This window comes from Spodoptera frugiperda, chromosome 12, assembly GCF_023101765.2.
Source record: "Spodoptera frugiperda isolate SF20-4 chromosome 12, AGI-APGP_CSIRO_Sfru_2.0, whole genome shotgun sequence".
NCBI classification, from domain to species: Eukaryota; Metazoa; Arthropoda; class Insecta; order Lepidoptera; family Noctuidae; genus Spodoptera; species Spodoptera frugiperda.
The window spans coordinates 5,114,674-5,129,172 of record NC_064223.1 but is presented as its reverse complement, the minus strand read 5'-3'; the positions used below and the strand labels follow the sequence as shown (position 1 = coordinate 5,129,172).

Below are 14,499 nucleotides of genomic sequence, written 5' to 3'. Positions count from 1 at the left end.
GTGGTAAAATCAAAGGTGATTAAAAACACGTTCTTAATATCGGACATTTTATTGTAATATTGTAACAAGACAATACAATTTAGTGATAATACCGTTAGTTTGGTACTGGTAACATTCTTCTTAGAAGATGCAGATCAAAACAATGTTGTAGTTGAACATAATAAGGTACAAAACATAAAAACTTGGAACTTAACAGTTAATGCTTATGATATGTTGTCTTATCCTAAATTCTTATTGTAAGCTGGCATGGTTGCCTGGTACAAAACTGGGAAGATGGTAATGTATAACAATACAATTAATAAAAACAAGTTGCGTACTCTATAACACATACGTTGGTAACTCAAATGTTAGTTTTAGACTAGAAGTAATTTTGAAACATGGTTGTCCCAAAATGTGCATCGGTGGTGGCATGTGATGCTGTTGTGAGGTTTATTAATTTAGTTATATTGGTAACGCCTCTTGTTTGTCGTTTTGGCGTTGAATTCTAACTCTTTGGCGAGGAGTTGTTTCTCTTCCTCCCTGACGCGGGCGGCTTGGGCCCTGAGTTCTGAGGGGCAGGCGGCGACTTCATCAGCTGAGACGCAAGTGTTGGTCAGCTCATCATAAGCTGTGTTGCTGCCACAGAAGAGCACACGGGGCTTGGAGCCGATGCAGAGGAAGTACTTCTGGCAGTTGTTGTCGGCCCTGTAATAATAATAGTAGTAGTTAGTAGTCTTTCGGGCTAAGTAAGAGTAAAAGGCTAAATAAAAGGATGTGCACTCTACTATCATACACCATGCTTAAATCCAGATGTGCTAGAACTTCGTATTATAATTCAGATATTTCCAATAGAAAAAAATGTTGATATAAAGTGAGGAATCAACCCTAAAGCCTCATTCCCTTTAGGAACATTTATTGAGAGACATGTGACAAATCTTCCTAGTGGAGACGAGGCTTAAAACTAAATGCTTGGTAGTGGCATTTGATCAATGAATCACCAATCTAGTCTAAACACGTAACCTAGAATTACAATTCTAATGTAAACAATGATTAAACTAATTCACATTGTCCTTGCATTTTTAGCTAAAGGAAGAATCTTTTGCATTTTTGCATTAAATTTAAATAATAATCATAAACGAGATATTGTCGACTAATAAATTAGGCAAGTACCAAATATTTGACATTGCTCGACCGAGGTCGGATTCTGAGAAAAATCGTCGGAACGCGAAATAAAACAAGACTATATTTATTTTGACTGACTTACAAAAAGTGGTACCGCAAGAATATGTCATATACATAGGTACCAACTATAAGTAAAATTAAATATTTTAACATCTAAAAGGCATAAATCCTTGTTTGTCTAGTTTTGTCTTGTTTAGTTAGTACAATTTCATTAGAAACTTTAATGCATTTATCTTGTTCACGGTTCGTCATATTTTCAGTACAATTGGAACGAGTTTTTTTAATTTCTGCAAATAATGAGGATTTCTAAAACCTGAACCGTACTATTTACACTCACTATTACGCTCACCGCTACATGGGACTTATAACACAAATGGTGAAAAGTGGGTGTACATTGTACAGATGCATTACGTGCCGTAATGTGCACCTCTGCCAACCCCTTCGGGGATAAGAGGCATTACGTTACCATTACGAACCGTACTAATCATACCGTACGTACACAGCTCGACAGTAATTTCAATTTGTAATTTGCAATCAATTCAAAGCAGACAAAGTCACAAGCCCAACTAGTGCGTCATAAGAGGACGTTAGCAAACCGGTGGTATTTCTAATAACGAGGTTATGTAAGCAAGGTCAGAACTCATCCGATGACATTTAAGCATACGCCGCTGACCGGTCGCCTATTAAGTAACCAGTTCTTGGCATTTCAATATCTATCACTCTAATAATACTTGAGTATGTGGTATATAAATTAAATATTGCACATGTACTAGTTACTAGAGAAAAGTTTGGTTTGAAAGACGATGTAGTGACCAGAATTGAAAAGGGAATGTTAAGATAGTTTGGACATGTAGAAAGGATGGATGAAAGCAGATTTGTGAAAGAAATATACGAGGTGGATATGAATGGGGCCGTCGGTAGAGAGCGCCCTTGACGGATATATAGCAACCAGATTAGCGATATATTGAAGAAAGGCCAAATTAAAAGTACCTTTAACCGACGAGCATGCGTGAAAAGACTGATGACTGTTGATGAAGCGAAAGAGATGTGTAAGAATCTTAGCAATTGGCGTGCCATTGTCTGTACCTACCCCCATGGGAGACAGGTGTTATGTATGTATGTATTGCACAAGTTACGTGATACGGACCTGTAGTATCTGAATCCAGCGGGGGCGCCAAGCTCCTTGGAGATAGGGACCTCGGGGCAACGGAATCCGAGGAAAGCTGCAAGAAAAAAATATTTACATAGGTTTTATTAAACTTGATAAAGAGTGGACTACTTTCTACTAGATCATCATGGTCTTCTCATGTAAGATGGGTTTAGCACTGAGCCATAAATTCATGATTTCACAGCACTTTCTTCTAAAAGTTTTAATTCAAGAAAATTGTTGCATAGTTATGCGGACCTATACAATAACATGACATCTTGGTGCCAAAGTACCTACGTATAAAAGATTCACATCTTTTGCTAATAAGGTATTTACTACAAGACATAAGGAAAACAAAGAGCTAGTTAAAACTGAGTTCTTTATAACTTTACTGACTACAAGTATAATATTTTACGACATGGAAAGGAAAATTTCATAAGTGGCAAATATTTTCTCAATAGGGTCAGTGAGCGCACGACTTGTTTATCAGTTAGGTAACCCATGTGTGGAAATTGTCAGAGAGGTTCAAATAGATAACAAAAATGAGAAGAATGTTAACGTAAGAGCATAATTGGTATCTGAAGGGCTGGTAATGCATGGGGCTCTTTAAGGAACAGAGAGTAAAAATCCTCAAGAAAAGAAAGATCCTCTGACCAGGATCGACCAGAGGTGATCATGCCTGGCGGGTTTTCTGACTAACTGTTATTCGTTGGGATTTTCTATCCATGTCTATTCGCATGTAAACTTCATTTATGTGCAATGTAGGATTTATGACGTCATTCGTTGATTTGATCGTCGATCGTCTATGTGCGACTTTTGTCATCTTTCATTTGTCATGTGTCGCCACAGATCTAATAAATGTCACTTTTGGTCTTTTGTGTTCCAACTTTTACGGCATTAGAAGCAAACAGTTCCAGACTATGCCCATGTAAGTGTAGTCAAAATCACTAAGATAAAAGTACCAAAGAAGTATGGTGGTATATAAAAAATCTTGCTCGGCATTTGACGATATATGAATAGACCAAAAAAGATTTTATTGGTCAAATTGAAATTTATATTCATAGAACAAAAGAAAAAAATTGAAGACACCTAGAACATTTTAATTAATTCTAGTCTATAAGCTGATAATGTAATCGGTAAACAAGTATGACTACCATTTTTTATATTTCACGGACAAGGATGTACATTAGAAATTGAAATTAATGAATTAATTTATAATAAAATAATTGCACGTGCAGATAAACTGGTCCGATGGGAAACTAGTATAGGGATGATTACATTAAAAATAACTTGAATATCCTGCCCATGTATGTAAATTATAATAATTATGACATCATACTCTATAATGTTACCCACCCCTTCTCTAGATAAAATATATCATGCCCAGGAAGAGCCATCATCATTTATCTACAGATGATTAGCAGTAACAAATACTACACTCAATAAATACAAAACTTCTGTTCCTTCTACTCTCTGATCTTCATCTCTCTCATCTCTGACCCTTTAATCATTTCGTCAGTTATTTCCAATTATATTCCTAACCAACCTATCATAGTCTAGTTATAATCTTTGTTTTACAATAGATTCCTAGTCTAGTCTTTTCTTACCTTCAGCATCACAGTCTTCGACCTCATCAGGCCACTCGCAGCGGTAGGAAGCAGAGCTCCAGGCCAGACCCTCAGGGCACTGGAAGTCGTATCCTACTCCATTGACACAGTTTCTGAAGTAGCTGCAGTTGCGGGAGTCTCCGAGTTTGTAGTATCCAAACTGGTGCTCACATTGGTCAGTTGGCTGGGCGGGCTCTGGAATATTGTTAATGTTGTTAATATACGTCGAACCTGTTATTTTCTAAGGTCCCTTCTACCCATTACAAAACTCCCATGTTACAGGAGTACATATCTATGTAGGGCGACTTTCGAGTCTTCAGGCATAGCTAAGGTACCTTTCTACATTCAGTTCTTCTTTAGTTAATATATTAACGATATTGAGGACTTTTTTGGAAGGTATAATTAGACATTAAACAATTATACTACATTAAAACCATTGTGAAATGACATAAAATTAATCAGCAAGTCAGAATTTTCGACACCATAAATGTCCATGAATTAAATCGTCAAGATAAACCATTTCGTAAAGAAGCCTCTTTCCTGACATTAATATGAAATGAGCCTAATCGTGATAACATCTTCAGTTCGGTTACCTTGACAAATGAATTGTTTGCGCAATAAATATTCTGACCACGCATCATGTATCAGAAATAGAATTAAAGGTGGATATATCAGAATTAATCTAAAATCTGCAATAGCGGCAAGAAGAATAAGATCGGTTGATGATAAAGATGACTGTGGTACTCAACATTTACGGGACATCAAATGGAAAAACCTTGACCTATGGTAATTTAATGGAGAGCCCATTTGGCTCATTAGGTGTGTTAGAAGTTCAGGGTTGTTTAACCACAGACGCGTTGAAAGTATGTAAATAGTGACACGTATTTCCAAGTATTCGACGAGTAATATATCGAGGCCTAGTAGAGCGAAGAACTGGGATTATACATAGTTTAGTAATCAGTAAAAAATAAAATCAAGTTTTTTTTTAATGTTACCTTCCTCATCATCATCATCAACTGCAATGCTTTCACTATAAAAAATCTTCCTCTCTTGAAATTGGATTTATGTGTTTTAAAATATTCAAGTTTAGTGTCTCATTCATAACCACTCAACCTAATAATGACATTTATCATGTTGAAAATAATCTTATTTATAGTCAATAGCTTTATTCTTCTCTTCCATTAAAAGAATTAAAAGCAAAAGTATCCCTGTCCAAACAACTTTGAGTATCTCTGGGTTTGTTTTATAAATAAAATCTGCAATTGTACTCACGTAGAGCGGATCGCTCGAGGCAAGAAACCTCGTTCGGGTATTGACACGGGTAGACACTGAAGTTCACGTTGGGGTTGAAGCGAAGACCATCAGGGCACAGCTTTTCTTCGGCTGTTCCGTTCTATGGACAAAATAAAAGTTATATTGTTTATCAATGTTAAACATTGCAGTTTTAGTCATTATCATCGTCATTAGTATTGGTAGTTTTTATTAAACCTTCGTGCATTACGTGAAGTATATAAGTTTTGTCGAATGTATTATGTTTGAATGCACGGTTGAAGCGGTGGCTGGGCAACTGGCTACCGTGGAACGTATTGTGGGTTCGATTGCCCCACGGAGCAACTCTTTGTGGGATCCACAAATTATTGTTTCGGGTCAGGATGTGTTTGTGAACTTGCATGTCTGTAAACGCACCCACGACGCAGGATGAAATCCTAGTGTGTAGCAAAAATTTAAAAATGTATGGGGCAATGTTTAAAAAAAGTATTTTGCATCAAACGTAATCAGCATGTCGTTACTCAGTATAAACTGTATAATTAAAAATTGCTAAATATTTGTGAACAAAATATTTAGAAGTAGTTACGGGCCATTCTCTTGACCTAATGCTTAAAATGCGTATACTGAGGCGTTTTGACCAGTAATAATGCCATAGGTCAAATTGGTAATGGTCAACGTGTAAGAAACATTCCATCCTATGTATTGCTAAACAAGACTAAATTTCATATTTCAAAAAGAGTGGAGAGAAATATCCAGAGGCAGAAAACAATGTTACAAGTGTTAAATCTGATACATTTCAGGCGCATGTCGTAACAAAGTCTACAAAGTAGCATAATCTAAGCCTCTAGCTAAATGCCATTTTTGCACTTGTCTACCAAGAGAGTAGAAAACTTGATGAAACAATGAAACACAATGAATGAATCTAGGAAATCTAAATGTATTTGACTTCAGGATCAGGCTCTGGTCAATCTGCTTGACCAATTGTTTAAAACCCTCTAAAAACTTTTTAAAATAATGACCCTACATAAAACTTTCAGACAGAATAATATGTCAGTAATAAAACCCCATTACCCCATTATAGCACGGCAAAAAATCCAAAGCATTTAAGTTATTAATACTCGTACTAATAAAATCACAATCCCAATATCCGTATAGATACAAGAACACACCTAATAAGCTAATAATAATCACAAATATTAAATTCGCATCACGTTTAGCGTATAACACGAACTTTATTACCAGAATCTGTGATTATTAAGCGAATTATTCATGAGACGAGACGTGTGATTATACACAAAAGAATGGCGTTTATGTCTGTCTGTCTCTTTGTACTGACTTTAATATAGTCACGACCTATTTTAAAAGTAAGATCCAAGTGTGTCAACACTTTCCCACATGATCTCGTGAATAATTTAGGCTGGAGTGTTCATGAATGGAAATTGTTGTTTGGGATTCTAAAGCAAATTGCTTGTGGAGGCTTTAGCTGGAACTTTTAAAGGGTTTTTAAAGGCTGAGAATTTTAAATGGTAACTAGAATGATTAGTGGATTAAATCAAGTGGAATCATTAGGTATGCTGGAAGATTTATGTATGCTGTATCATCTTGATAATAGTTCTTTATCGTCCTTCCACCTACTACGAGATACTAAATTGTAACGAAATTCTTATTAAATCAAGATCAACAGGCAACTTGCTTTAGTTAACGTTAAGGTGTGTCCAAACATAGCGCGGCATTCAAGCGCGGCTGCCGCGCGCGGCTTGCCGCGCCATGTTTGGACGATTGCCGTGCGCGGCAGCCGCGAGCTACCTGCCGCGCACGACCTTCGCCGCGAACGGTGTTAGTGTCGCCGCACACGGGCCACACGCGACAGCCACAAGCGCCGCGACAAGAGGCAAGAAACGGCCACAAAAGTAGCTGAAGCGCGCGACATCCACTTGTGGCCGATGGTCAACACTTGCGGTCGGGATCGTATCTCTGATATAAATATTTCTATATCCATATTTATCTACCTATATGAACCACAGACTATGTGCGTGCGTTATCGTTGACTCCAACAGGTTTACGCGCGTACCGCGCAAAGTGGCGTGTGGCGGCTTTTTGTGTCAACGTTTAGTCGCCGGTGCGGGCCACAAGAAGCAAACTGCGACGATTTGTGATTTGCGTGTGGTAGTTGATTTGTGATTTGTTGAAAGAGTGGTCGCATTCAACACTGCCTTTCTTTTATTTCTTCTTCTACGTAATTTTCGAATAATAAGCATAGCGACATTACACGCTGCGGGTCTGCGGACGGCGAGCAAGGGTAGCTCGCCGCCCGACCAGAATCAGACCCGTGCGTACGGCGCGTCGCGTTCCGCGCGCGCCTCAAAGAGCCAGACCACCACAGATGGGGCCCAGTAGGGCTGATACCTGATCCGGAGCTGCGGACAACGTAAAAGGTTACCGGGGCTCCGGCTCAAAACAGGATACGGAACGGGGTGGTTTTTAGTCAGTAAGAGTCTGACACTCCCGCCCGAGTCACCCAAGGCGGGAGAAGTCATAGGATGATTTTCACCCCTCAAAAAAAAAAATCGACATTCCACGCGGCCGCTTTCATTGTAGTGTGAATACGAAATAAAGAGCGCGGCGTGTCTCGGACATGCCGCGCAGCACTGCCGCGCAGAAGGTTTATACTAGTCGCGCGGCAAATTTGTGTCCCGCGAATGCCGCGCGTAGCTGCCGCGCACGTTGCCGCGTCGTGTTTGGACACACCTTTACTATTTTCTGATAAACTTATTTTATTTGTTTCTAACACTTTATTGTATAAATCTATGTTTTTTTAAAATAAACTTAATGGTAAGCAAAACATAGGACGATTTGCACCGTTAGGTATTTCGTTTTTCATTTTCGCTACGAATCTTCATTCCATTGTATGATATCTTCATTAATTTAGAGTGGATGATCGTCAAGTAGGTACTTACAAGGCATTCAACATATTTGTCGCAGCTTCCAGACACTGGGTAGCGTTCGTTCAGCTCCCTGCACACTCCAGTGGGTCTGGGTGCCTCCTGGACCTGTCTGTTCTGTTGCTGAGGCTGTTGGCCTCTGTTGTAGTTGTTGTAGGCCCCGGCATTTGCTGTCGCACCGAAGCTGCCGAAGCTATTGAACTGAGCGGCGGCTGTGGAACAATTGAACAAATTAATATCGTGTCTATTGTAGAGTGTACTTATTAGATATCTATGATTACTTTTAAATAATTAATAACAAAGCTTGCGTCGTGTTTTGTTGTGTAAGTGAGGTTACCGGAGGCTCAATTATCTCTTTTCCTAAGCTTCCCAGTCGCCGATTCCACAACAACTCTTAAATTTTTAACCCCCTAAAAGGCCGGCAACGCATTTATAGCGCCGTTGGTGTTTCGGGTGTCCAAGGGCGGCGGCGATGGCTTGCCATAAGATTGGTTTATACCATAAAAAAAATTCGAAGTGAAAAAAAAAAAAAAAAATTTTTTTTTTTTTTTATGGAATAGGAGGCAAACGAGCAAACGAGTCACCTGATGGTAACTGTTGCTGTATACTGATAACTTCTGTTAACACTTTGATATGACTGAACATTAAAATTTTTAGAACATTCGTAGGCATCAAATACCAACTTACCAACAGAATATTAGTCAAACGAAATACGAAATCTATGCAGAAATAGGTGGTTTTGTCATAAGTTGTAAGAACCTACTTTGAATTTCAATTGGAAACATTGAAGCTAAAGCACTAAGCCAGCACTTAGCGTCTATTTTGAGAATTCAAGTCATCGGGAATGACCGGAATGAATCATTATTATGCAAATGACACATTGAAAAAATTGCTTTGAATGGAATACTGAGAACAGCCGGCCTTTTGTGGGATCTACAATAATGTATGTCAGTAGAGATTTGCGGAGATTATCCATGGCTTATTGAGCGAGAGAAGAATGATAAAACAGTTAGCTGTTGACTCATTTTTGGACGAAGAAAAATCTTATGGTGACGTGCGTGTGGAAGGAAATACATAGTGTTTTACAAGCTGTGTAATAATTCTTCTGTTACCAAGTGACTAAGATGCAATACACAGCCAAATAAGAATCTAGTTGAAAGTCCCATAAAGCATTATAAGGTAGGGTTAACTAACTCTGATGTTAGTCTGCCGGTAACCGTTTGTAGTTTGCTAACAGTGACCATTATTTAATCACAGATTTCCTAGTCGTTGTTCCCAAAAATAATAAGGGTTTCCACGTCATCCTAGCTGGTTATAGTAAGAGTCAAGGGGATATTGATTTTAGTGTAATGGTATGGGATTGGGGACATATTAGATTTTTGAAGTCGGGTTTAACTGAGTAACAAAAACACTATTTCTTTATTTCAGACCCAATAGTGATCCATACGTTGTTAGCGAGTTAGTAACAGAAAATGCGTACCCACCCAAAACATAAATGTGAAAGGCTGCCAAGTTCGATAATATTGGAATGCTTCGCCTATAAAAGAAGTGAGATCTAAATAAGTACCAAGTTCCATACACAGACCTCAGTTAAAAATGATATAACAGCAGTTGGCAAGTTTTCACACACTTTGTTATAAACCTACTAAACGCAATGAGTCAAGTATATAATTTTCTATTAAAACTTGCCAAGTTATATCATTTTTAAAAGGTCTGTGTATGGAACTTGGAACTTATTTAGATCTCACTTCTTTTATAGGCGAAGCATTCCAATATTATCGAACTTGGCAGCCTTTCACATTTATGTTTTGGGTGGGATTTCATTTATTTTTGTAAGGTTTATTTTCTTTTTTTCTTATTTTACTTTACTTTGACTAAATACAAACCTTCGTAACGAATTTTAGGTCGGTACGACCATTGGAAGATATAGATAATTTTTTTGTTTTAGTTCCTTAGGGGTATGAATTTACACCTTCATTATTTTTAAAACCGACTCACACTTGGCCATTTTCAGATTTTTTCCTTTACCTTGACCTAACCTACCTCCATGCCAAATTTCAAGTCAATACGACCATTGGAAGTGGTCTAGGTTTTTAACAGTAACCAGTGAGTGAGTCACAGTCAGTCAGTGAGTGTATAGTAAAAATAGCGATTTTCTGACGTCAATATCTCAAGACCTACAATAGGTACATTAATGAAATTTTGTATTTTAGATAAGTAAGTAGGGATCTCGACAGATACTAGAAATTTCATATGCGTAGATAAAATAGATTTTGAGTTATAGGTGGGTCGAACTTGGCCCGAAATGGTTCGTGTAATATAACCCACGGCCGGTGTGTCGGTTTTTTTGCTCGAACTTGGCGGACACACTGCCGTGTGTCTAGATATGCCATGTTTGTGTTATAAGTACATAATTACATAATCCTATAGGATAAGGATACAAGCAAAAGTTTTCAGTCTCCTCAAGATTTGTTCCGCAGATTACGCGTGAAAGCGATGTCTCACAGCCTCATAACGCTATGAGTATATGTCAAGTTTTGCAACATGTGCAAAAATCTCGACAATGTTTATTTTATTAGTCACTACAAAATCTCGTGAAGGTATGGAATAAAAGTGAATTTTCGGAATCCTGTTGATGTCATTTCTAGTGGTTCGCTTCTAAAGAATTGATGAAATATTTCGAAATGTTTACTTTACTTGTGAATATTTATATATTATAAGGCTTTAATATAACATCACATTCTTATTTACTTTCCGAGAAGGTAGGGGCGCGTATTTTGTGACGTAATCGACCGATAAAGCAGGTTAAAAATAGCATTTTAGAACACATTTTTAAAAAATATAGTTCACATTTATCTGCCAAATTAAATGTAGGTATCTTAACAGTTAACTTTGAAAAAGATTTACGTATGAAATGTTAAAAATTGACGACCTGATTAAGATCGCAGGTCGCTTCCAACTGGCCTATATGGAAGTCATGAGGGGAGGCCTATGTTCAGCAGTGGACGTCTCTCAGCTGATGCTAATGATGAGGGGAGGCCTATGAGCAGTGGACGTAATTGCTGATAGGTTTGATGATGAAATTATTAATCACGTTTTTGTTTCTATTGCAATAATTTGTGGTTTGATAATAATCTAATCGCTATCTTGATCCCTCCCAATTAAAGCGAACTCAAAAGGCTGTTCGAATCTCCGTTGTGGCACATTATTAACGCATTAGTGACCTTTTGCAAGTGATTATAAATGTTATTTTACCATTAACGGGTCAAATCAATCTTCGAATTGGCGATAAATAAACTAAGTATTATGTAATTATTCATGCCAATAGAAAATTATTTAGACATACATAGTTACATATAATGTTGTAAATGTTTTAAATTAAAAAAATGTGTACTCAGAGGCAGCCAATTTCCACTTAATTCTCGTACTTTTTTTGAGGGGGAAAATCATCTAATGACTTCTCCCGGCTAGGGCGAGGCAAGAGGGAGCGTCAGACTCTTACTGCCGCACTCAGAGATATTTAATTGTTACCTAAACTATTCGTTTAGTAGGTTTTGTATCCAATGACAATTCCTAGGGACTGGGTTAAGTAATCATTAAATGACTCTGAGTAGGGCTGTAACTGACTCTAACTGACCTGTAAAAACTACCCTGTTCTTACTCCTGCTTTTCTAGCCGGAGTTCTGGTAATCCGCAGCTCAAAGGAGCTGTTGTAATTAATTACCGAATTACTTGTGTTTGTAGATAGTTTTTTGAAAACCTAATTTCTTTTCTGATCCTTCTAACGAATTCAAAACATCTTGTTTACCACTTGACTTCATTAGTCAAATTGTGGACAAACAAACAGATTTTACTTAGTTTATTATGTAAATGCAATGCCATCTTAACCTTGTAGTCCATAATATATTCCGGACTTCAAAGTTGCATCTTATTAAGTCATTTTAAAATTCATCTTCGTAGATTTGATAAGAATGTTTTGAATTTTACAACACATATTTGTTTGAGAGTGAGGCAATGTGTGGTGAATGATTTCTATGGAAATATTTATGCTAAAATACGCAAAATGTTACAAAATATTCTTTCGACGTCATAAAAGTAAGTTGGTAAACAAACAAATAAGCGGGCTTTAGGTTTTGTTCTAGAATTCTAGTGTTAGATAAGGCTTAGGTAATATTCTAAGCAACCAGTTGCATAGGCATCGCTATCAGCCAGCAAATGTCTATTTTGACTTATATTTCTATATGGGTTGGTATTATTGTATGTTATGCGAGTACTCTTCTGAGTTTCAAAAAATCTCTTCGCTTAGCGGTGGGTGGTCTACTACAGCTACTATCTACCAGACTAAAATCGATGTTTTGTATGTAATCCATTTTGTAAAGTTAATTTGTAATTCTCCAGAAAACTATCTAAACTGAACCTAATTCCTTGCGGAATGTTACGCATCTCGGTATATCTAGTGAAGATTTTTTAATAGAAAACAGATTTTTTTCTTTAGTTTTTTATAATGAAGACGACATTACAAAAATATCGAACACTGAGCTTCTAATTTTTCGAAACCAAAAAGCTCTGGATATAACATATTATTAAGGTACCTATCGATCACAAAAAATCTGTCTACCTGACCACTCCAACATAATATGTTATATCCAAAATCAAATAAAATTTTAATACGCATTACCCAGCACAAAAAAACCAAGGAAACGACTTCATACGAATTTAATTCACTTTTAAAACAATTGTTCAATTAAACAGCCGAGAGCGTGTCATGATTATCTATCTACAAAATAATTATAGTCTTCCCCATTGTTTGTCTAGCTTCAGCCATTTAATAGTATAATTACTCGATAATTAGTTTAGAGAACCCGTTTATATTAGAACAAGTGTTAGAAGCCCTATAGAATATGTATGGGACACTTGCGTTCTTAGAGTTTAAATTAATAAATTAAACGGTGAGACGAACTCATTTGAATTAACAATAGTGAGAAAATTTTGCGCAGGATTTGGTTGAACACACATGAGTTATAAAAGAAAAAAATAAGTTCAAATGAAAATCAATCTTATTAGTACCCAAAAATAAGGTTGACTTTAACTTATTTTTTTTTTAAATAAGGTGAAAAGCACTCTTACTAGTACCTAAAAATAAGGTTGACTTTAACTTATTTTTTTTATTTAAATAATATGGTATTTTGAAGTACTCACCGAAGCCACAAAGGCACGCAAACACTATCAAAGTCTTGTCCATGCTGTATGCTACCCCGTACTGATGTGCGCACGAGTGGCGGTCAGGTATTGAACGGACGATCGCGAACGACCTTGAGGAAGACACCGGCCGTTTTGAAACTCCTCATCTTCATATTACATCAGAAACAGATGCTAGATGTTTGACAGGTTCCTTGTCATTGCCATTAAAAAAATAAGAATAAAAAAAAATGCCTTTGACAGGTCGTTCATTAATTTGTAGACCTCCGATTATTCTATTAGAGACAAGAATTATTTAATTAAGGTGAATGGATAATTATTTTTTCTATTTTTAGGTCTCTAGATTTTTTCTATCTTGTGGTTTTGACTACCATTTTTAATCCGATACGAACATGATTCATTCTCATAGGTATGATTAATTTTTATTTTAATGTCCGTCTTGTAGATTATTTTAAAAAGAAACAAATATTGTCCGAGATATGTTGATTTAAAAAATCAAATAAGAAAAATCTAGGTACGTTTTTTATGTACCTAGATAGTAATGATGTATTTGCTCCCTACTTCTCAACGTCGATTCCTCGATAAATGCACTATCCAACATAAAAATATTATTTAAATCGGGCTAGCAGTTCCAGAGATTATACCCTTCAAACAAACTCTTCAGCTTTATATATTAGTATAGATTTATCTTGCGTTGCAATACTCAATAACGAAATAAGCCCTTATATTACTTATTAGTCATAGTTATATCATCACATGATATGAGTCGTGGTGGCCCAGGGATCTAATTCGCTTCTCATGTATGAGGTCGCTGGTTCGAATCCTACCAACGGCAAGTACCAATGTCTCTTTTTCTGAGTTATATGTACTTTCTTATTTAGCCATCACTGACAATCGGTGAAGGAAAAACATTGTGAGGAAATCTGAGCTTATAATTTCAGATTATAAGTTTGAAATCGCCAACCCGCATTGAGCAAGCGTGGTGATTAATGCTCAAAACCTTCTCTGTGTGAGAAGAGGCCTTTGGTCAGCAGTGGTCAAATATAGGTTGATGATGTGATATCATCACATTCATAACAGGATCTCGAGTCCTATGACAAATATATTGGGAATTAAACAAGTCAGATCAGAATGTCATATAATTCACACAAATATGGCCATTATATAAATTGCT

General features: G+C 36.8%; 1 protein-coding gene across 1 annotated transcript; it reads right to left on the bottom strand.

Moving 5' to 3' along the window:
- Positions 1–30: 30 nt before the first annotated feature.
- LOC118262906 (protein obstructor-E) lies at positions 31–13,490 on the bottom strand. The gene is made up of 6 exons (XM_035574565.2): positions 13,326–13,490; positions 8,142–8,338; positions 5,188–5,308; positions 3,916–4,110; positions 2,309–2,384; positions 31–684 (listed from the first exon to the last, which is right to left on the bottom strand). The coding sequence occupies exons 1-6, from the start codon at positions 13,366–13,368 to the stop codon at positions 438–440; spliced, it is 879 nt and encodes a 292-aa protein (XP_035430458.1). The 5' UTR covers positions 13,369–13,490; the 3' UTR covers positions 31–437.
- Between the last annotated feature and the right edge of the window lie 1,009 nt (positions 13,491–14,499).